The sequence below is a fragment of the Patagioenas fasciata genome, chromosome 5 (assembly GCF_037038585.1).
Source record: "Patagioenas fasciata isolate bPatFas1 chromosome 5, bPatFas1.hap1, whole genome shotgun sequence".
NCBI lineage: Eukaryota > Metazoa > Chordata > Aves > Columbiformes > Columbidae > Patagioenas > Patagioenas fasciata.
The window spans coordinates 65,696,207-65,719,866 of record NC_092524.1 but is presented as its reverse complement, the minus strand read 5'-3'; the positions used below and the strand labels follow the sequence as shown (position 1 = coordinate 65,719,866).

Genomic DNA, 23,660 nt, shown 5'->3' with positions numbered 1-23,660 from the left:
TCTGCCTGACTTCCTCCCAGGGACATTTCCTTCTTCTATAAATGCGTAATTCACATTACCCAGATCTAACGATTTCAAAGCAGCCTGTATGCCACAGCCTTTCAGCTTTAATATGTATAAAAAGCCAGATTCTGTAACAAGACAATGGTCATAGTGACCAAGCCTGCAACTCCTTACAAATGAGACCTCTGTGAATCAACAAGTAAAGCAGGTATCTACAGGTCTGAGTTAAAAGGAGGCCCTGAAACAAGTGATTTGTGCCCAGGGCCCCTGTGTAATACAGAGTATTGTTCACTCAGACAGAAGCAGCAGCACAAATAGTCCACATGTACAGTTCTAGGTAACATAAACTGCAGTGAAACCACAAGCTGTGGGAGTTGAGGTTTGTTAGTTTTATTTATCCTCTGTGGAAAACAAACATACAGTTCTGGAAAGATCAGTGATGTGCAGACAATTTACAGCCACATCACTGTTATTACCATAAGCCTTTCGAAAGTGGAAATTAAAGGTAATAATATCCAGGCTGTGTTATAAAGCATCCCTAGTTCTTCTAATAAATGTACCACTAGGTCTCAATCTGCAGGGGAGACGTCAGATAGAACATGGCAGTACTACCTTTTTTTATCACAAACTGCTAAGAATCAACATATTCTGAGTTTAATATATCTTACAGTGATCATCTATTCTAGATTTTTCGTCAAACAGAGAGGTCAGTGCTTCCAGCTTATTTTCTAGCCTGCTGTTAACATCACCAATCTTTTCCTCTCGTTGTTGAAATTTGGTTGTTAGAGCTGCCACTGCCTTCTGTATTTCCTGCTCATTCTTCAGAAATTCCTGTAATGGCACAGAGTAGAATTTATTTTTTCTTAAAAAGAAAAAAAATCCCACAAAATGTTAAGAAACTTGTTTATCTTGTTTTCCCACAGCTTGAATGGTCACCAGACCTGTAGCTCTGCAGAAAGTTTTTCACTAGCTACCCAATACTTACATAAGAAGCGCAAAGTTTGCCTTCCTATGGAATAACTGGTCAAAAACTTTCTTAAAAGATAGTTTGTTTTAACTCCTGTTCAAAATGAACGCCATCCCTAACAGGAAAAATATTACAAGGCTGATGAGCTGAATGTAGAACATCAACGTTACTAGGTACAGGGAGACTGCACAGCTTTAAGGGTTGAATGTAAGACCAGCAAAAGGAACAATATAATGAAAAATGAATTTTATAGCAAGGACTTCTATACAATGCTGGGAAACATAGGCTTAATACTTTGCCCCTCTATGACTTCAAAAATCTTAGTGTTTTATTTGCAATATGGAATTTTATTTTTTACATGATAATTTAAATATCATGCAAAGCAGTACAATAGAAAATTGAAATTCACCTTTTCAATAAAGCTCTCCTCCAACGATACCTTCAGAAGAAGATCTGCAACAGAGTTAACACTTAAAATGTGGCAGATTGCTGTGCCAAAAAATTACAAGGACAACAAGATATTTTTAAAAGTGTCACTTTTTAAACAGTTGTTAACATATTACCGTGAAGCACTGCTAGGTCATTCCGGATTTCGACTGTTGCTGACTTGTGGTGTTCTGCTTCAGAATTCATTGCAAAAATATCTTCTTTCATCTGCGCATTGTGCTGTGAAAAAATATAATTACAACAGAACACTTGCCACAGTTTTTAACTTTTCTAAATAATTTCCAAGTGGTTTCACCATTTTTATAGAGATCAGGAAGAATAAACTGAGTTTTAGCTTACAGAAATACAAAGGTTAACATATTCCTCTGGACACACTTTGTTTCAACAACAGCATCCATTTCATCCTGTTGAACAAATTTTAACAGTTCCCAAAAATCAACACAAGCCAGCTATGCCTGTGTTAGCAAATAAAAAGGATGAGGATGCGGGGAACAGCTGGAGCAGCAAAGGTCGTGAGCAAACAGGGAAACTCTTCCTCACTCGCTCCCCTAAAATAGGATGGACTCAATCACCTTGGATCAGCTCTACCAGTGCCCATTTCGTACTGTCCCCGGTTTGGCTGAAATGTGTTTGGTGACCCAGGTCAGGCACAATAAACAGCATTTCCTTGTGCAATTCAGCACTAAAAAAAGAATCAGAGTTTCTCAGTTTCTGTTAATGAACTGAATATAATGGGATGTTTGTGGAGTAAGCAAGAGTTTTTTTCCTGAGGGAACAACCTTTGTTTCCATAGGGATATATTCAGAGCTGCAGGTAGCGGGTACCCAGCACACACCATCAGACAGCAGCAGAGCTCTGGGTCTGCAGGCAGTAAACAGGGCACAGGGTTCAGATCACCTCAGAAATTTAGTCCAAAAGGTTGCACAAATGTGGGTTTGGGTCCGGATGGCAGCCGGGTAACAGTTGGCAATAAAACCATTTTTAGGATCCTTCGCGTGTTTTACAGTGAAAGAGGTTCTCCTGTGCTAACAGGCCTGAAAGTTACACAGAATATTTTCAAACGCATGTATTCCAAACTGCACAGGCCTATTTTACATCTCGCATTCATGTCAGCCGTCTTCCCATGGCAGGAAGGCCTTTTCCTACAATCTCTGACCGAATGCTGTGGATACACAACATTAATTATGCCTCACGGGAGATGCTCTGCCCTTGGATTTTCCTCCTTGTTTCTTTTCAAAGTAAACCCAGCCCCACACATTCAATTAAAAGGCCAGGTTTGCCATGTGCTGGTTTTGTTTCATCATCTTCCATGGCTAGTTCCCTGTGAAATGAAAAATTAACAGAAAACCTCCTATTGAAAAGGCAGAGTGTTAAGCTTCAATGTACTCACTAATTTGAACCGGCAGTTCTCGGTGTTCACAAGGTCAATTTTCCTGTTGATCTCGTAGATGTCTCGTTCCAGCAGCTTCACACTCTCTGTGTGATTTGTCAGCTGGGCAATCGCAGCATCGCGCTTCATCCGCAGTTTGCTCCTCAGCTCCAGCTGTTAATAATGAACTCTTTGCTACTAACTTATCTTTAAATAGGATTTGTGCAATTAAGTGAAGCAAAAAGAGCTTTTGTTATGTGGCATCTTTCATTTAAAAATGTTATAGCACCCTCTGAGACAGGTATCTGTGCCCTCTTACCAATGAGGAGGAAGAGATACACAGAGAAGTGATTGCTCGTGGTCCACAAGAAAGGAACCAGCTGTGATGTGAAGAGCCCCACCTGCTGCAGGTCACCCCGCGACAGGGACACTGCTTTTCTGTCACTGGGGGCTCAGGTGCACACAACTGCTTCATTGTGCTACTCCTGTTGTAATAAGGTTGGAGAAACAGGTCTCCCATTTCTGAACAGAGACTATCTCAGTGTGGATGTGGTATGCTCTCAGCCCCAGGCTCCCTGGATGCCTTTTCTTCACTGGAAGGAAATAAAGCTGGTGCTGGAAACTTTGCAGAAGTAGTGCAGGTAGGTTTTAAGATATTACCGTGTCCTCCTTGAGCTTCTCAGTGGTTTCAATTGACTGCTGAATGGCTCTTTTGAGTTCTGCCTCTTCATTTTGCTTTTCTACAAAGCAGAGAGAAGACTTTTATACACTGTAATGACTGAACATTAAACTTAAGCTGTTAAAATAGAACCAGGTTCTGTCAGTAAGTGATCTGTTTATCTAATCTGGCATTTAAAAAAATGCTTTGTGTTTATGTTATGGCCACATCTACAGATTTCAGTTGTTGCAAAGAGCTCAGCTTATACTTGTTCCGGGGATCCCCTGAGCCATAGGCAGACAAAGGGCTACAGCTTGCTGGTTTTGGAAACAACAAGAGAAAGATCCATTATGTAGAGGAGACTTAATACTCACCTACAATTGATTTATTCAGTTCTTCACATTCTGCGTTCTTCTGTTCTGTTTCTCTCTGGGCTTCTCCCAAGATAAGCCTGCTTGTGTTTAATTCTTGTTCTTTTCTAAGCAGATTTTCAGTTGCGGTTCTGATGTCATTCTTTAATGAAATTAATATTAATCAATAATCTATCTAGGTAACATTTAATGTATAAGTAATCCAGCATAACCAGAGGGAAAAAAAAAACCAAAACACATAACAAAAGAAAAGAAAAAGATAAAAGAATACTGGAAGTGATCCCGAAGGTCAACTTAGTCCAGCTCTCTGCTGTACAGCAGAATCAATTAGACCTAAGTACCCATGACAGATGTTTGATTTGTCCTTAAAAACCCTAGTGGTAGAGATACCATGTCTCAGACAACTGATTCCAGGGTTTTACTATTTGTGCTGTCAATGCTTTCTTAAGGCCTAAACTTTTAAGTTAAACCTATTCTGTTCTCTGTTATTTTTCTTGACAAGTGGGCATGAAAACCTTATCACCTTGCTATCCACTTTTATTTATTGTTGGATACTACCATGTCCTCCTTTAGAGTTACATATTTTAATTGGAAAAGCTGCACATCTCTTTTTTTCTGATCATCTTTACTTAGCTACTCTTGGACCTCAAAATAACCTACACCTTCCTTAAATGAGGTGATCAATACCAGACACTGTTCTCTAGCTGTGACCTGCCAAGAACAGGTAGAGTAGAAAACTTATATCATAAACCATTCCAGGCTATCTGCCTCTTTACACAGACTGGTTTGACAGTTGCCTCTTTCATTACTATAAATCTGTGTTGACTTATGTTCAACTTGTCATCTTTATTCCTATTTATCACTGCCTAAACACGTCTCTCATGATGGGTTTGCAACTGTTTCTACCTAAACACAAATATATGGATTTTTTTTACTATTACTACAATCTTTTCTTCTCCAAAATTACTTCACCATTCTAGAATTACTAGTTCTGCTCTGCAGAGCATGCTCCAACTCTTATCATGTTTGTGATCTGCAGATATGATAAGCACTCGTTCTATCCTGTCACCTGAGTCATGAGGGAAATCACAGATTCATTCCAGTCTGAGATCAGACATCCCATAAACCAACAGGGACCATTATTCTGTTTTTTTCAGTAAAGCACAGGTAACTATTATCTAGCATGATTTTCCAGCTGTTTTTGTACCTGGGATTCTTCAACCTGGCAAAGAGACAACTGAAGAGACACAATAAATGTGTGTAAAAATTACACACCTTTAATGGGGGTGAGAAGAAAACAGTTATTCACCGTACCTCATAACACAAGATCTCCAAAATGCCAATAAATTTTTGAGAGAGGAGGTTTAAAACAAAATAAAATTCTTGTCCTTAAATAAATTATGTGTTACAGGTTGTTATAGAGGATAAATATATATGTGAGCTGAAAGAATCAATCAGTGACAGCAGAATATTGGACTAAAGATCCAGTACAGCATATAATTCCATCAAAAGCTATTAAATGCAGACACCACCTCCATCCAAAGAGGTTCCTGACACTTCATTTGTCACAAAGATTACACAGAAAATGGTAATTCTATATTTGGCTGTTCTTAGATTACTTCTCCAAGCAGGACTATTGATCACCGCAGAAGACAGGTCCTGGTAGGACCACCATTGTGTTTTACCTAGCAAGGCTTTTTTGGGATACTAAGTTGCTTTGAGTTTCAGTCTCCTATTCCTGATGTGCACTTAAATATCATCATGAACAGCTCTGTACTGGCTTCAGTCACTTAACTATCTGAAGGTGAATTCTGTTAGACTCAGATGATGTGAAGGCATCTGATATATCTAGAAACACTTCCTAACTGGTTCCTTCCCTCTCTTTGCCCAACATGTTACTTTTCTCATGCTGGCAATACTATACCAGGCATTTGATCCTGTTGACTCATCAGTGAAGCAAAACAAACTTAAATATTCCTTTGTCTTACCACAAATATGAAGTGCTTTCATGTTATTCCACGTCCTTTCCTATCAACATGACATTCTGTGGCTTGACCCATCTCATGTTGTTGCTCTGTGCCCAGCCCTAAGTGTATTTTTTCTGTCATACTAATATTTGTTTAATACAACTGTAGCTACAATGCTCTTGAATCTGAGCTGTTCAACCCCTATAACAGGGCTGCACAGACTTACCAGCCTGGGGATCTTTGCACTTTGTTACATCAAGACAGGGAAGAAGAGATATTAGTTCTTAAAGACTAAGCAGATCATCACCTAAATACCATTACAAATCTGTACATTTCAATCTTTCTGTGTCTCACTCCTTCGCTTTAAAAAATATCTGACCTTCTGGTTTAAAGAAAAAAAAAGTCTAATTCGAAATATGTGAATCTCTCAGCAAAGTGAAATCTCATCTTGGTTAGGGCAAAAGGAACACAAGTCATGAGTTAAATGCCTTTTCATTAGAAAAATACATTTCTCGTCTTTTGCTACAATAGATAAAAACACAGAAAGGAAGAACAGGAGCAACCTATGTAGACTAGGAGACTCGATTAACAATATTAAGAAAGAGACAAGATAATATGCAGGAAATAAAGCCATAGGAAGAAATGAAGCTGCACCCAGGATGTGAAGTAACATCAGGACTCTGAATTTGCTTCTTTACAGGACATTAATGTCAAATGCTGCACTACATGTTTTTGTTCCCTCAGACTCTGAAGTCAGATAAGTCATCACCTGTGATCAAAGACTAGAAATATCAGCAAACCTCAAAGTATGGATGTTTGGATATGCTCATGAGCTGTATTTTTTAATATAATAATGGCAGAAACAGGTATGTGAAGAAAGGAGAGAAACAAGGGTGATCTCAGACTTATTTCTGTGGACTATTTAGATAACATGCATCACCATGACACTCTGGACAGAGCAGAATTAACCTGATCTGACATGACCCTTACAAAATAATCTGTTCCTCTAACACAGACCATCTCCATGAGACAACATTCAGACAGAATCATTTCGCAAATAAAAATAATGGAGAGCAAGTGCAAGAAAATGCTGAAAACTTCTAAAGAAAAAAGCAGAAGAATAAAAAGGAACTTCAATTGTTTCATCAAAATGGTAGGAAATGAAAGCAAAGCGGGAAAACAGTTAAAAAGGGAGAAAACGTTAGAGTGTGTCACTGGATGAAAATAATTACTTTTTCAACCTGGCTCTATCCAGGCCACAGAGGAAAATGCAACACTGGTAACAGTTTAATCAGCACTATACTAGATGGGGGAAAAACTCTTTTAGAATGGATCATATTAAAGATGGAAAGAAAGCCGAGGTACATTTAGCATCTCTTTTGTATATCTGCATAGCTCAGCTGCTGGAAAGAGCATGAGAATAAATCCAGCACGATTTATTCAGCAGTGACAGTCTTAGCCCTGCTTTTTAGGGAGCTTGAGCAGTACCACGACCGTAACTGTCTTGTGTGATATGGGAGCATAACCTCTTCACCAGCAACATGAGAAAGACTCTCAAGGCCTTTTGTAAATCTACCTTTCTAAGGTCAGACATACAAAGAGGATATTTCCTCCACTCCTGGCATCCAATTTATCTTCTCAAATCACTGTTGACCAAAGGTCAGACAGTTGCCCTGGGGACAGAGCATATGTTATACACCAAAGATCAGAGAAGCGCTTGAAATCTTTGAAAGCTCTGCCTAGTTCATATTCAGCATTTTGGTGTCCTATTTACTTTGGGAAAGCAAGCTCATCAGTGATTTAGCAAACACTGACACTCAGTAGCCTTGAGTCATGTCTTGCAAACCATCAGTCACTCCAACAGTTTTACAACCACAATAATTCAGAGGAGAATTTGACCAATGTCTGAAATCAAGTTGTCATATTTCCATGAGTGTTGGCCTGTTTACCCGAAAATGATGAAACAAATTCTACATTAACGGGTTTCACATTGGAAGACTCACTGCAAAGCTAAATTGGCTGCATCTCAGGACTGAATCTGGTTCTGCACATATTTTTCTTTTAAAATGGGAGGCGTCTCTTGTGAGAAACACCTTCACTGCGTTTTTTTGACATAGATGACTATATGTACATGAATACGTATATGTACATATACCTATATGGGTTTGTGCTGATTCCAGTGTCTCAATCTGAGGGACTTCAGTGCTTTCGACCATTAAAAAACCCAAAACACCAACCTGAAATGTAGAGAAGTTTTTTGAAACAATCACTGACAGATGGGTCACATTTAAGCATAGTTCCAAGGAGCATAGCTACAATGAGAAGCAACAAACACTACCAATGTAACCATCAGAAATCTTCCCAAGGTTAATAAAAAGAACAATAAAACCTACCTCCAGACATTTTATTTTGTTAGCAAAATCCTCATTATAATTCTTGTAATGATTTTCCCTCTTACTTGCTTCTTCAGTCAGGGCTTTGATTTTGGTTTCATTCTGAAAGATCTCTTTCTCAACATCTTCAATCTCATAACAGAAAGCAAAATGAAGGTCAGTGATTTCTGAAACACATAATGCCTATGTGTACCACTAAGAAATAAGCAACTAGAGCAAAATGAGAGCAAGCTGCATTTAAAACACAACATCTGCCAAGAAAACTAATTGCTCTAAAATTGTTATTAAAAGGAGTTCAGGTCAGATCATGGCATAACAGAATGGCTGAAGTTGGAGGGGACCTCTGGAGGTCATCTTGTCCAACCCCTCTGCTCAAGCAGGGCCACTTTAGAGCAAGCTGGCCAGAACCACATCCAAATGGCTTTTGGATATCTCCAAGAATGCAGATATTTAGAACTTTATATACTGAAGAGCTTTAGATGTGATATCATGTGTAATAGCTTAAAAAATAATTGGCCCTTGAAGACTGGTCACTTCCTTAGGTACCAGTTTACTCTGATTATGTACAGCATGAACATATTGTAACACTGGATGTAATGTGTTATAATACCTCCTGTTTAACATACCTCCAGAAGTAGTTCAGCATGCCTTTTTTTGACAGCCTCTGTTCTTTCATTAATTTTTCTGTTTATATTCTCCTCCTCTGAGAAAAAGAGCTTTCTCTGCATTGCTAAGTACAGTAGCTTCCACCGAAGAGTTATTCTGGTGACAGATACACAAGCAGAAAGAACTGGAAATTAGGAGAAAACCAGGGAAGGGAGACAACACTATCAGAGGCATTGCAAGCCTAATTTAAGTGATTGGAAGACTCAAACATATATCCTGCAACTTCAGGACTACAAAGTGGTTCAGATAAAAGTCTGGGATACTGTCAAAATCTAGGAGAGATGCATGAAAAGACATAAAAACCTTTTAAAATGCCTCTCTGTTTGTACTAAACATGGAGGAGGAGCCTTAAGGTAGCTAATCTCACTCACGTGCCTCTGTTATGTACTCAAAATTTGTATAAATCTGGACCAAATAATTTGTTTAATTTAGCTTAGCAAATTGGAAGGGACAAGATTTCACATTCATAAAAGCCTAGGGTTTGTAAATTACAAAAAGGATAAAAGACAACATGATACAAAATGAAGGAAACAATAGCTGTCTATGTGAAAATGCAGACTGGAAGTCAGAAAATACTATTCTCAGCCATTGAAAGAATCAGATTTTAGAATGACCTCTTACTGAGTGTAAGTGGGGGAAGCAGCTATGTCTTTTCTGCATTGAACATGGTTATTTTTTGAAGGGAAAATTATGATGTTATATTCAGGGGAGAACCAGTCTGGACTAGGTGACCAAGACATCTCCAGTTCTCTTTGCACCTTACATGGCAGAATAATCAAACAAGGAGTCAGAGCTGCAGAGTCAGTCTGAAGTAGCTGAGCAGACAATGGGTTTATTTTGGAGAGTTTCCTATCAATTGTAGGGGTCTAAGTACATTCTTTAATCCACTTTCTTTCTTGCCATTAACAAGAAGGAGGTAAAGATCCCATCAGGGTTCTCACATACAAGGAGGCATTAATGGAAGTAAAACAAAAATAAAACAGAAAAACCTGTCAAGTACATAGGTGTTAATGCTACAACAAGAAGGTATCACCATTTTGGTGTAGAGTGATAGCACCTCAGAACCAAATACACAAACTGAGTTCCAACAAAAAGTATGAACAAACCGCCAAGAGCTTCAGTTAAAATCTGGCAGTTGCTGAGAAACCCAAAATTAACAGGAAATCTTTATATCACTCTCCATTTAGCTCCAGCTACAACAGTTTTGATTTATCCAACTCGAGGCTTTTCCTATAAGTACCTCACACCACTGTGGATAGATATGTGTGTGTATATGAAGAACAATACAAACTACGACATGGTAGATGTGTTGAATGTAGATAAAACAACCCTGAGTCTTTTTGTGACCTTTGTGTAACATGCTCCTTAAAATCCTCTCTAAAAGTTTCGTAAAAAGACAGATCCAGTAGAAAACACTGCTTAACTAGTGAAAAATATCTAAGTTCAAAGAAAAAAAGATAAAATACCTGAAAATGCAAGGATATCTTATTTGTACTGAGTCTGTCAAAGGCTTTACCTATAAGACAGCTGGAACCCCACCAGCCTGAGGACCTGATATTGAAAGGTGCTCAGCACACAAAGCTTCCCCACGTCCTCGCTGGAACTGTGGGTGCTTGATACTGCAGGGAACTGAGACACTTTTTTGCTATTGAATTCAATAGCAAAATTCTTATTCAGCTCAAAGGTGCAGGATCAGCTGTCAATGAACACTAATTGAAATAAATTAGAATAAATTACACCAACCCTGTTTCAGAGTTTACATAAGTGTCCATATCCTAGGAAAACTCTAAATAGTTTGTAAAATAAGGTAGAATATTCAGTGTCATAAAGTCTTAAAAGTTACTTGCACAGTCAGATCTGTGGGTCTCACCACTTGGCAGTATAACAATTATATTCACATGAAATCATTTGAGGAGATGCCCTTTTATTTGTCATTATATCACCGAATATTTACATAATAAGGCTTTGGGTTTATATCTCTGACATAATAGCAGTAACAACATACAGTAATTAATTAATTGCTGCTTTGTTTTAAAGATACAATGCACACTTTCTAGTTTATCCTACCTCCTCTTATTTTCTGTCTTCAAATCTTCTGTTAGAGATGCAAGCTTTTCTGCACAGGTCTTCCTCATATTTCTGGGGAGAAAGAAGATAAACTTTCAGAAACATTAAGAAGATTTGGAAAGCGAATCATACCTGACAGACTTTATTTGATATTGCCCATTGAAAAAAAAAAATCAGTCGATCTTGTAAAGTGAATGCTGAGAATCTGAATCCATTGCATACTACTTTTAGAGAAAATAAAAGTTAACAAGAGATATTAATTTTGATTTCTGGTTTGGTGGCCCTGTTAAAGTGACTGGGAGGTCTGTGTGATGTGCATCAAAATTACATTATTTTGGGTCTGATGTAGAGGGATGTTGTGAAGCCAGTGAAAGTTCGCAGAACAAGATAATTATGCACAAACATACAATAACAGCCTAGGAAAGGACAGGGATAGGGACTGAGAAACGGGGATTTTTCAATCAGTTTTTCTAAGAAGTCAGAGCTGTGATGCATTTTGAACAGTTCCATGTAGCCTGGTTTAGAAGTCTGACATTAAGAGCTGATGGACTCTGGCAGGAAGCTCTTACAACCCTTTCCTTTACTATCGTCAGTGTAGATATCCAATACTATGTGATGTTTATTTCACCCCATTATGTTGTTAACTTAGTTTTATACTGTAGACTCCACTGCACTTCATTACAACTTCTCCTCTTTAGCAGTGCATGGCTACTTCCTTTTTACCAGTGTGTGGCATGGTCTTATTTTTTGCATCCTACATTACAACAATATCTCCTTTGTCAGGAAAGATGCAGACACTGCCTCTAGCAAGACAGGAATGTACTTATTTTCCAAATAAATGTATTATATGTTTTATTATTCTGTATTAAAAGGGAGACAATCAATTATTTTCTTACATTGTTATAATTATATCCGTAAGTATGACAACTCCATCATAACAAAACATTTTTAGGAGGATTTTGGTAGCGGGAAGACCCAAGGAGTGCAGCCCCTTCAGTGCCACACTGCGAAAATGTTGCACAGGACCAGCACAACTGGTGTCACTCAAAACACAGAGTGTGTGTAAATATTTGGCTCTGCTACATTTGGGGGACACACAATTAATCGGTTGAACCTTTTAACTTTCTCTTGCAAAGGATGACACTCCAGCAGAGACAAAAACAAGAGCTCTCTCCTTTGTTGGGATTATCATTCTTACATGACAACATTTGATTATTAGTGGACAATATAAGGCCTTGGTCTCCTGATTCTCTAGCAAATAGGTGAACTGGGTCCAATGAGTCCATTTACTGTTATCAATATTGAAAGATTACATACAATAGTCTGGCTTCAAGATTTTCAATTTTCTCCTCTAGGTTTTTCTCTTTCATCTTCTGATCTTCCAGAAGTTGAAACTTTCCATTCAATGAAGTAGATAATTCCCCCAATCTACCAGAAGAAAAAAGAAATGTTAGATATTTGTGAAAAACATGCTCTCACTATGTAGCAAGAAAAGCTTTGGTCATAAAATCACAAACTTAAAAAAATCTGTATTCAAAAGCTGACAGCTGAAACCTACTTTGCCACCACTTCATCTCTTTTTATAACCCAGTCTTGTTCTTCTTCCAGTAATTGTTCATACTTTTGGTGCGCAGCTTCATTTTCTAACCTAAGTTTTTTATTCAAGCATTTAGCATCGTGTAGATCTTCCTTAGTCTAGAAATAAAAAATCCACAGATGTTATGTTAATATTTCTATTTTCGCTTACAATAACATTCTATACTGCTACAGTGCCTTTCATCAAAAAGTCCTGGAGAACCTTAAAATGAATCAAGATTCACAGCATGTATGTAATTAATATATATGGATATCAGGTCAGGATCATGGTTCTTGATCTTCATTTCCATGGCCTCATTCAAACCTGGCACCCTAATACAGCCTGCAAGCTGTGTGCTGCTCCCAACACACGGTACCGTGCTCCTGCTGGAGGTATCGATTTCCATTGTGTGGACTACAAAGAGTGATAAAGTGGGAATGGAGAAGGCTTGATGATGAAGGAATGGTGGGATGACAGGCACACGATTTCATGGTGGAGGGAAGTAGGAATTATGTGTCCTGGCTGAAAGAGGCAAGGAAAGTGGAAAAGAAAAAGAAATCAGGAAGATGATGATTGGGGTCCTGGCTTTTGATGGCAGGAATGCAGTAGATTAGAGGGTGGGGAAGAATGTGGCTCCCACCTAGTGCTCTCTGATGTCAGTGTGGCAGAGTTTTTAGTGGACCAGCACCTCATCCAGCACAGAGCCACAAAGATGATGGAGTGGAGCATCTCTCTTCTGAGGAAAGACTGAAGAAGCTGGGTCTCTTTAGCTTGGAGAAGAAAAGACTGAGGGGTGACCTTATTAATGTTCATAAATATATAAAGGGTGAATAACACGAGAATGGAGCCAGGCTCTTCTGGGTGACAACCAATGATAAGACAAGGGGCAAAGGGTATAAACTGGAACACAGGAGGTTTCATTTAAGTTTGAAAAGAAACTTCTTCTCAGTGAGGGTGGCAGAGCCTGGCCCAGGCTGCCCAGGGAGGTTGTGGAGTCTCCTTCTCTGCAGACATTCAAACCCGCCTGCGCACCCTCCTGTATAACCTCAGCTGGGTGTTCCTGCTCCGGCGAGGGGATTGTACTGGATGAGCTTTTGAGGTCCCTTCCAATCCCTGACATTCTGTGATGCTGTGATTTTGTGATTGTTTGACGTGAACACCTCTGGAGGAAAAGTTATGAATGTAACTGGGAAACCACCCCCGATAGATGTGCGTCTGCACAACAACAATGATCTCAGGAAGGTGGCATTCCTTCACAGGTTCAGCAGATGGAGTGCCACCACTAGTTAGCTTTTCTCCACATGCAACAAAAATTAATAATAATGTAAAAAAGCACGGAGCAAGTCAGCAAGAATAACTACAAAAACTGCACACTCAACTTTCCAGACCAGGAGCCCAACCTCATCCCTGTTAACAAGTCTCCCCACATTCCTCCTACGTACATCTGTCTGCCCCATTCTCTTATTGCACATACACTCCCTCCCAAAACAACATCCTAATCTCATAACCTTCTCTTCCCTTGCACCCCACCTCACAAGACCATACCCTCAAACTCACTCCACCTTTAATCTTTCACCACCAGCCCGTGGTCTCAGTTGAAGAGCAGATCTTGCCCTTACCTCCAGCATTACCAAGTCCAAGCAGAGTGGAAGGCAAAAGCCACATGTCCTGCAAATACTTGTGCCCCTTTTCCCTGACCACACTCATCAAGCATAGAGGCATAGGCAAATCAAAGCACCTACCTCACAGGTTACACTTTGTGCAGGCCTGTTCTCATTGATTGTTTCAACAAGACAAGGCCTAGTAAAAGCTCTAAGCCAGAATAAAAATGTCTCTCTTACCTTTTGAAGTTCCTTATCAAAATCCTCCTTTTCTTGGGCATATTTTGATCGTAAATGAAATAACTCAGACTCAAGCTGAATTCTATTAAATAAAGACAATGTAGACATATGTAGGAGTGTTATTAGCAAAAAAAAATAAAAAATTAAAAATTATACATTCTTATTCTCAAGCCTCTATATAAATGTAAGCTCTGTGAATGTCTGCATACACTTGAGCTCTATTCCATTCAGATATCCTTATTCATTACTTCCCTCTAATATACCTGGTGAGAATAAAACCTGCAAAGAAGATAAAGACATACAGACCTAGCAGGCTTTCTACTGCAAGAGCTTAAAATACAAGACAAGGTAGGCTTGTGGGGACAGGCAATCATTTCTATAGACAAACTGATAGTACACAAAGAGAAAACAGATAGGCTTTCAGGTAGGTAAGTCCTACCAGCAACAGGCCTACAGGTTAAAATGAGAAAATTTGAGCATAGATTATTCCTCTTGCTTCTAATGGACATTGTGTGTTTGTATGTTTTACAGGATTTAGTCAGAACAAGGGATACTCACTTTCTTTTTCTACCTTCTATACAAACCAAGAGCCATACAAGAAGTATAAGCCTCCCTAAGGAAATGTTTGAAAAAATAAATCTGATACAGAGGAGCAGAGGATATAAAAAAAGAAGAGAGAGGAAGATAAGGCCCCAGGATCCTAGTAGTTCCATAACAAACAAATACAAGAGCAGAAAACCATACTACCAGGCTTTGAGAGCATGTGCCAAACATTTTGAAGGAAAAAATACATTGACCAGATCTTTTCTTTAACTCAACTGCCTAACTCATCTGTTACATCAGATAGTAGAATGAGTTATGAAGTACAAACACTCTAGAATAAATAAGGACGTCCACAACACTGAGCAGCTATAAAAATATAGCACAAACAGAACAGAAATACAATGCTTCTGTTACTCTCGGGCTATGAAATTACCCATAACCCACAGGCCTGTGGCCATCACCAGGTCATCACTACTTGGACTCTTGAAACATAAGCATGGTCAGCATGAATAGTCCTACTGAAGTTAGTACTAAGGAGAGTAAGATAAGCAATTTATAACTGCCTACGGGATCAAGAGCCACGGCCGGATGCTGGCTGCAGCTCATTTTTTACAGTAATTACATTGTTAATTAATGGTAATATCAATTTTGTGAAGACATTAATGGATTAGTTCTGCCATCGAGAAAAATAATAGAGTTTGGAGCAATAATTTTACCAAAGTTTCCAAGAACTTGTATTTTCTTCTTAGCTCAGCTTGTAGAGGGAAATGGGTTCAGACAAGAAGTTGGAATCACCAGGAATAGTCTCTCATTTATTTTTTCCTATCACTTCAGTCATTTCACCCTTCAGAAGGCCTCTGGCAAAGTCAGAAGAGAAGCAGCTATGGCATAGCCTGGGTAATGCTAAACTGAGGATGTCCACGTTGAGCTCCATGGGTGTAATGTAGACAAGCCCATGGAATGATATTTGGATTATTTTTGCTTATTCACATCATTTGTGATGCTTTGCATTTCAGCTAACACACATATCAAAGCAAATATGCCAAAGCATGTTAAGTATTTCAGCTGATAGGACGACGATAGCACATGCTGGGAGTAGTGACTGACTTTCCTACCATGCATATTGTAAGAAGAGCAGTTTAACTCTAGTCCAAAGGGCACTGTTCATGAACATTTGTTCCCTGACAGCTAATTTAGATTAACTCCAGTTGTCCTCCAAATCTTTACTGTATGCCCACTGAAGTCAATAGAAAGATTCCCATTACATAATTCACATACTTTATAGAATTTGGCTAGTTCTTCTTAAATATTGGGGGGGAAATTATTCTTCTTAAATTATTCTTTTTAAATATTGGGGAAAGAATCCCTCAGATAAGATTGATGTAGTTTTAGCAAAAAAAAAGATGAAATCAAATGGTCTAATAATTCTTACTTCTTTTCTGAGAGTGCCAGCATGTTTTTCTTTTCCAGTTCCAGGGTTTTTTCCAGTTTATTGCTTTTTTCTTTCAGTTTTGCAATGCGACTTTCCTCATTAGATATAGCCTATAAAAAATATAACAATGTTAAAACATATACAATTTCCAAACCAGCAGATAATTAATCCCTTTACTGCCACTGTTCTTTTTTTCTTATTTAATATTTCATAACATCTGCATTAGATTCTATTATTTTCCAGCCACTCTGAGATTTCACAGTCAAAATTACTACCGCCTGCAAAGAGAGAATACTGAAGAAGCAGCGGTTAAGGCTGTACTTACTGTTATTTAATCACTGAAAGAGTTTAAAAGAGTCAGTGCAGGTTGGTAATGAAAAGAAACGTTAAAAAATTAACCTATGAAACTTGTCATTTAAGGGAACCTCACTGCAGAGTTAACTCAGGTACAATTCTGGAATGTTTGCTAACACGATACCTGATTTTTACAGGAAGGCAGTTGTGCTTCTAACAAAAGTTGGCCAGACTAGGGCAGAAAATTATGCTTTACATCTGTGTGACAGATGTGCTTGATGCCTCCCAATCAAATTAATTTGACTTAACTCATTACAAAAGTATTCGTTTTGCAGTAGGGTTGCTTGCAGTAGTACTGAGGCAACTCAGCAGATGTTAAACTGAATGCACATAGTTTGAGTTGACTTTACAAGAAATCAGAAAAAAGAAAGATGAGAATGCTGGATTTTCCTTGCTTTTCTCTGATAAATGATCCCTGGAAAAAAGGGGAAAAGTAGTTCTAGATTTGGCAGGGCTGAACTGGAAACCAGTACTGAATAGGTGGTAGACAGAAAAAGCCTGGTTGTCTTTTAGCCCTATCAGCTTTGACTTTCTGCATCCTGAGCCACCTTAAAATTGTCACGTCCACCAGTGTGGAGTAAGTTACACTGCTGAACACATTCCCAGCACAATAGAGTCTCCTTGCTTATTTTAGTTTCTACATCACTTTTCCAGCACAAGCTCTTTCATAATATCTGCATGGAGTAGTTGTTTCTAAATTTCTTCCCCCTATGCCATAGTTTGCATCCGCCAAATTGATTATCATTTCTCTTTTTCAGCTAGTTCTCCAAATAGCTCCACCAGAGGCTGAAATGGGATCCCAATCATCCTTTCACTGGCTTGTTTTAATATTCCCTCTGAGGATGTCCTGATAATTAGATTGACTAGCACAGACTACTCAACTGGTTCATTAAGCTGGTAGAAAGAGTCTATATGGGCCTTCTGTTTTTAAAAGTGACATTCTAACTAAGAGTTAATAACAACAGTCAATTAGACATCATGCAAGCTTATTTTTCCTCTTAAAAGCCAGGGACTGCATTTCTCCATAAATTCCCCTCACTTTGACAAATTATGAAATTGAATGTTCATCTTTGTAATAAAGAACCAGAACAATTTTGTGTATAACTTACTGTTGTATTCCGACTTATCAAATGTTGTAGATCCAAAAACTTTACATTCAGGTTTTCAAATTCTTGCTTTTTCTTGGAAGTTTCTGCTTGCTGAGTATCGCGGGTTATTTTCATTTCTCTCTTCTACATTAAAAATAATACAATTATGCCAAAATCAAATGAGCACAAAAGTTACGTTGGAAGAGAACAGCTTTCTGCAAAGCCACAGCTATGTACCAAATGACAAAATTCCATAAGAAAAGGAAAAAATAACTAATTATTATAACATGCTAATTAGGACCTGATCTGTCAAAATTTCTTGTGATTTTATTCCAGAGTAGGAACGTGATTATACCATATTTTCTACTAGAAAGCTTTCTTTTAATCTGTTCGTCCATTTTTATCTTGTTGTTCAGGAAGGATGTCAAATATACACAACAGAAAGTAGGGCAGAACATAAAAAACAGTAAAACCTTACCTCAGAGCTTGCTGGAAAATACAGGTACCTTTATTTTAAGCAGTTTGCCTGGAGGGGTTGAATTCCCAGTACATGATTATTTGCCCCACAGTCAGTAAGAAGCACCAATAACATAACATTCTGAGATGTGCTGCTAGAAAATTAAATTCATATATCAAGCAATTTTGATGTGTGCATGTTTGTCTGTGTGTATTTGTGTGTGTATGTATATATACACACATAAGCATGTGTATACAGGAATCAAAACAGCCTGTGTGCACCCAATGTCAAGAGAGTCACTTTTCTGTCTGTGGTGCAGTGGACGCATATGTGAGCGACAGATGAGAAAGCAAAATACATCTGGAGTCATTTCTAAGGTCATTTCATTTTTGGTGCTGTATAACTACCTGTAAAACTGTGAAGCACATTTACCTTTTTATCACATTCTTCTAGCGCTTTCTCAAGTTTACTTATTTTTTCAGGTATTTGTTCTTGCAGTTCTGCTAATGCTGCCTTTGCCCCGAATATTTCTTTTTTGGTATCTCTTATTTTATCACGAGTTTCAATTAAGAGAACATTTGTGTTAATTTTCATTGCGATCTTTTCATTCAGCGAGTCTACTATTTCTTTATACTGTTTCCGCAAGTATTGCAGCTCCTTACTGGAAAAAAAACACAAACAAAATTAGATTATATTTCCTACTATTCATTCATATCAAAGACTTTGTTCATAAGTTTACTGAAATGAACGCTTGCCAATCTATACCGTAATTCAGTCTACTATAGCACTATATATTATAATATAAAGCATGACATGGTGTGATGAAGGTCATCTAAGACATTGCATTCCAATGGAACGGCTTTCAGTTATTTGTATTTTAACTCTTTCAAAGTTGTTATCTTTTTTCTGATGTGATCATTTTTCCTCAACTTGGGAGGGCTGCTTGCAAGCACTGAAAGAACAAAGAAAGCAGGTTTCCCCAAAGAAAATGCGTTGTGATTTATTTCTGAACAGCTCCAGCAGCATGGCAGAAGGTGACAGGAACACAAAATCCGGTAGAGAGAAAACAAGTATCTCCCAAATATCTTGGGGTAACTCTTGAAGAGGAAGATGGATCTCTAGCACAGTTACCAATTCAGAGTTTTTTCCACATTTATTTTCTTTTTTTTTTTTTTTTTTAAACTGAAAATTATGATTTTGTCTGTCGTGATTCCTTAACATTAATTGTTGAAAGAGAAAACTCTCCCTGCCGGTGTGGGAAGCGAAGCTCCAGACAGTTTTCCCTAAGGGAGCTCATCAGAGCTACGGTGGGCAGGCAGCAGCAGGCAGGCTCTGCTCATCACAAAACCAGATTTTAGAAACCAGGCTGGCTGCTGTAGCAAAGAGTTGCCTAGGAACGTTTGTGGCCGGCTGCAGGGGTGAGGGCCGAGCACGACTCACCGTGTTTTGATAACATTTCGGTTCTCCCTAATCATCTTGCCAGTATGGTTTTCCTTGTTCAAAGTAATACATACCACAGTGCATCATGCTGCCTTTCACAAAGCGCTTCCTTCTCCTCCTGTAATGCAATTTCATCAGCAATGCCTTTCAGTGCAGACTGCAGCTGATTTATCTTAGCAGCGCTAGATTCTCGTGCAGCAGCAACAAGAGCTAAAACACAAAACATGCGGAAGCCTCTGAGCTATAAAAAGCTATATATGAGATAATGCATTAAGGGATTGATCCATAATCATTAATTCACTACTAGAGGTACTGTCACCTGGTAAGCAACAGCTGTGATTCTAAGACACTAACATCCTGAAAACCACATACTTTATTTCAGCAATTTAGTCTTGCTACATTTCCCTAGTCACCTGCATTTATCAACAAGAAGCAGCGTGCTGTGTTCTCACAGAACAATTGCTCTTTTTCGTATTGTATGTCTAAGAAGTTCCCTAGACTTATAGCGAACCAGCAAAAATTACTTCATTCCCCCTCAAAAAAAAAATCTTCTGCACAACCAGCTCTGGCAAGGCAGAGATGAGGAGCAGGATCACCTGGCTTGAAATTCAATAACATTTCTCCCAGAAGAGACATTGCTGTGTGCAAGTGAAGAGCCTGGATGAAGAGGCACTGTGGATAAAGCTCCTCTGCACAGGGGCATTGTACTACAGCATCTTTTCATTTTCTGAGATAACAGCCACGTTAGTGTACATACACCCACGCAAAAAACACTTAGGCGGTGCAGAATGGGAGCAGCTCGTACAAACAACCAACTAGCTGCATAGCAACCACGTGCTACAGGCAGAGAGAAGGTGAGGGGGGAAACAGCTATAAGAAAGTAGTCAACAAACACAGAACGTAGCTGCAGATAAAGTGCAATACAATTTAAAAGTCTCTGTTGGTTTTTTATGATGAACCTAAAGCTGTTCTAACTCCGTAGGTTATGGTTGGACTTGACGATCCTGAGGTTCTCTTAGCAATAGGACAAGGGGGCATGGGCTTAAACTCTGCCAGGGGAAATTTAGGCTGGATATTAGAAAGAAATTCTCTACAGAGAGAGGTCAGGCATTGGAATGGCTGCCCAGGGAGGTGCTGGACTCGCCGGCCCTGGAGGTTTTTAAACTGAGATTGAACATGGCACTTAGTGCCATGATCTGGTCAACGGACTGGAGTTGGACCAAGGGTTGGACTTGATGATCTCTGAGGTCTTTTCCAACCCAGTCGATTCTGTGTGATTCTGTGATTCTATGATTCTGTAGAACTCTAAAAAGAGTAGTCCTGGCCACCCTGCCGTCCTTCTTGCTGTGCCACCACTAACAATCATATCTCCTCATGGCTGGCCAGATAAAGAACCCTGACTCCCTTGCTTCTCCCCAAAAGCAGAAATCCTAATGTTCATCTAGATCGACTCCCTGACCACTTTCCTTTGTGACATCAATGCAAACAGAAGGGTAGTAGCAGAATAGGGATGGTCATCTTAAAAGTAAAGCTATAACTGAGCAAAAAAAACCCCAAGAAATAGAGCTCAAACTTTATTTTTCTCTAGGTACCTATATTTGAGCTGATGCTTTAGCCTCCCTTTCAAGCCAGTGGAGAGAAAGAGACACTTCAAGTCCATGATTCTTCTGATTTGCTTGAAACACCTGTTCTAGGGTGAGATGAATCATGCCTGGAAGTGACACTTTACTGTCTAAAAGAGACAGCTGGTAAGCATTTTGTCGGGTGAAACCCACCCAAAAGTAAAGACACATCGGATGAGCATTGTTATCCCTACTGCACACAAAGGGATCTCACAGCACCTCAAGCACCAGAGAAAGGCTGTGGCAGGGCTGGGGTCAGGACTGAACGCTGCAGTTCTCCAGTCATTCCTCCAGTGCTTGTGCATGGTCTTCAGTGAAGACATCTCTCGTTTAAGCTCTTACGTGGGAAAATAAGCCCTCATGATATCACACATCAGCAAACACTCATCTTCTTTCATTAAAAAGTTATTACTGAAGGCAGTAACATTTATGTTATAGAATACTTCTAATTGTTTAAATGCATAGAAAATTCAATTCTCTGCTGAGAAAAGCCAGGACTACCTGCCATCTCTGCCATAATCTCTCCTGGAAAATTCCGCACTCTGAAGCGAAGATTGCTGTTTTTTATTGTCTCCTCTTCTAGGCATTCGATGGTGTACCTTCGAATTTCTTCCTAACAATTAAAAAAATCAGCAAATGAGAACTCAGTAATACAACAACAGATTGAAAAGTACGTCTTCCTTACAAAACCATAATTTCATATTTTTTCAGTTACTTGGCACTGGCTATTTTCCATGCCCGGATACATCATTCTCCTTGCTTGTACTTGCTCTCTTTCCCCCTTTCTTTCACTCTTCAAAATAACAAGTCTCTTGTTTTACACGTAGCTGACACAGCCTATGTATCTCCAGGAACTGTTGGCCTCAGACTATTAACAGCCTTCAGGGAGCTGTTACCTACATTTCTGCTCCAAAAGCTGTGCTGGCAGGGAAGGTCTTCACAGTCAGCTTCTGCCATTGTGCGTGAAATGTATTATTTAAGCAATAATGAAGCTATAATGAAGAAGAGGACTCTAGCTGGCCTTGAGACACACTAGAAAATCACCTTCTGGTTCATGGTTAATGGTATGAGAAGGGTCACTTCTAGAGTGATAGAAGAGCAGGAGAACGCAGACTGAACTGACTGCAGGAGAAGCCCTCAGACAACTGACTGCCTCAATTTGTATGACTGAAAATTGGAGGTGGGTTGATGAAACCCCAAATGTCTGGGGAAATAAATCAGTTCTTAAATGGATGTTGACTTTGGCATCAGAGCTGATGCACAAAACCAACTCTATCTTTCTCCTCCAGTTTTGCTAGCAGTTGTGATCACCAGCTGAGACACCGTGGGAAGAAAAGATACTGTTGAATTTTGCTGTCTACAGAGCAAATTCTATATGCCTGCATATAAATTACTCTCATTTCCTAGAGAGGATGAAATATTTAGAGGTGCAAAATAAATGTGTAAGAGGTTTTAATTTCATATGAGTTACATCCTCAATTAGCTGAAGCAGTGAAAGAGAAAACAGCTTTATGATTTCAGCACGTTACATAAAACACTTATCTGATAGACTAATGCACAACTGGTCTGAAATGGATGATTTAGAAGCCTTCTGAAGGAGAAAGGAAAGCTTTACAAGATTTACACCTACCTAGACAAACACATTGTGGAAATAACTTTAAAATACCTTCTGTTGGAAGCCATTCTGTCTTTAATGGCTTCAGAGGTCTTGCAGCAAAAGTTAGCTACCTATGAACAGCCATTCTCAGCTCGTAATTGCTGTAAGGTCTCTTATTATCACACACGATGCCATTGCTTCAAGAAAAGACAAATTGCTAAAGAAAATAAAATCCCTTTGCACCAGGTCACAGGGCAAACTACCCACCTGCCGAATTCTGTACCATGTGCTGAACACACCAACATTGGTGGGTGTATCCTCACAGCAGCACTGACAGCAAAGCATCATCTTTCTCCCTCACACCAATGGTATAAGGCCCTTATGATGTAAAAAGCTCTACACAAATTGATTCTTGCCTTCAGGTGATTTTTGTGGCACTCCTCACAAGTCACTGTAGGTTCAGAGCTTATATCACTTGCACAAATGCAACTATCAAGACACAACAGTATTGTGAACAGAACTTTAACCCCAAGCCCCAATTTACTCTGCTGAGTATAAGACCCTTCCTTTTTTTATTTTGGCAGAAATCTGGGCACTCCCCAAATTTCCCCAGCCCATTATATACTTGGCATCCACTGCTCCCTCATTAAAACAGCAGCAGGTGAGCTATGGCTGGGATCAGCTGGGTGACCTACCCTGGTCAGGTTGATTTGTTCTCTCATATCACAGAACAACTTGTGCAGGCAGCAAAGTGCACACAAGCAGCCACCAACTTAGCCCCAAACTGCCGATCTCTCTTGAG

The 23,660-nt window shown here is 39.1% G+C and overlaps 1 protein-coding gene across 1 annotated transcript; it reads right to left on the bottom strand.

The window, feature by feature from the left end:
* Positions 1 to 550: 550 nt before the first annotated feature.
* Positions 551 to 21,997, bottom strand: CCDC175 (coiled-coil domain containing 175). The gene is made up of 18 exons (XM_065839292.2): positions 21,977 to 21,997; positions 21,763 to 21,874; positions 19,714 to 19,849; positions 18,632 to 18,860; positions 17,764 to 17,886; positions 16,301 to 16,410; positions 14,326 to 14,407; positions 12,467 to 12,603; positions 12,226 to 12,336; positions 10,909 to 10,980; positions 8,802 to 8,937; positions 8,176 to 8,307; positions 3,819 to 3,957; positions 3,447 to 3,526; positions 2,808 to 2,960; positions 1,534 to 1,636; positions 1,380 to 1,423; positions 551 to 834 (listed from the first exon to the last, which is right to left on the bottom strand). Exons 1-18 carry the CDS (start codon positions 21,995 to 21,997, stop codon positions 658 to 660), a joined length of 2,097 nt encoding a protein of 698 aa, XP_065695364.1. The 3' UTR covers positions 551 to 657.
* Between the last annotated feature and the right edge of the window lie 1,663 nt (positions 21,998 to 23,660).

What these genes read in the sequence shown, in the direction of transcription:
- CCDC175 (XM_065839292.2), bottom strand. Translation starts at nt 21,997, where the DNA reads ATGGAAAATAGCCAGTGCCAA. An exon ending in TAGAAGAATGTGATAAAAAG is followed by an intron (nt 17,887 to 18,631) that starts GTAAATGTGCTT and finishes TTTTTAATGTAG; the next exon opens with AAGAGAGAAATGAAAATAAC. An exon ending in ACAAAATAAAATGTCTGGAG is followed by an intron (nt 3,958 to 8,175) that starts GTAGGTTTTATT and finishes ATTTCATTAAAG; the next exon opens with AATGACATCAGAACCGCAAC.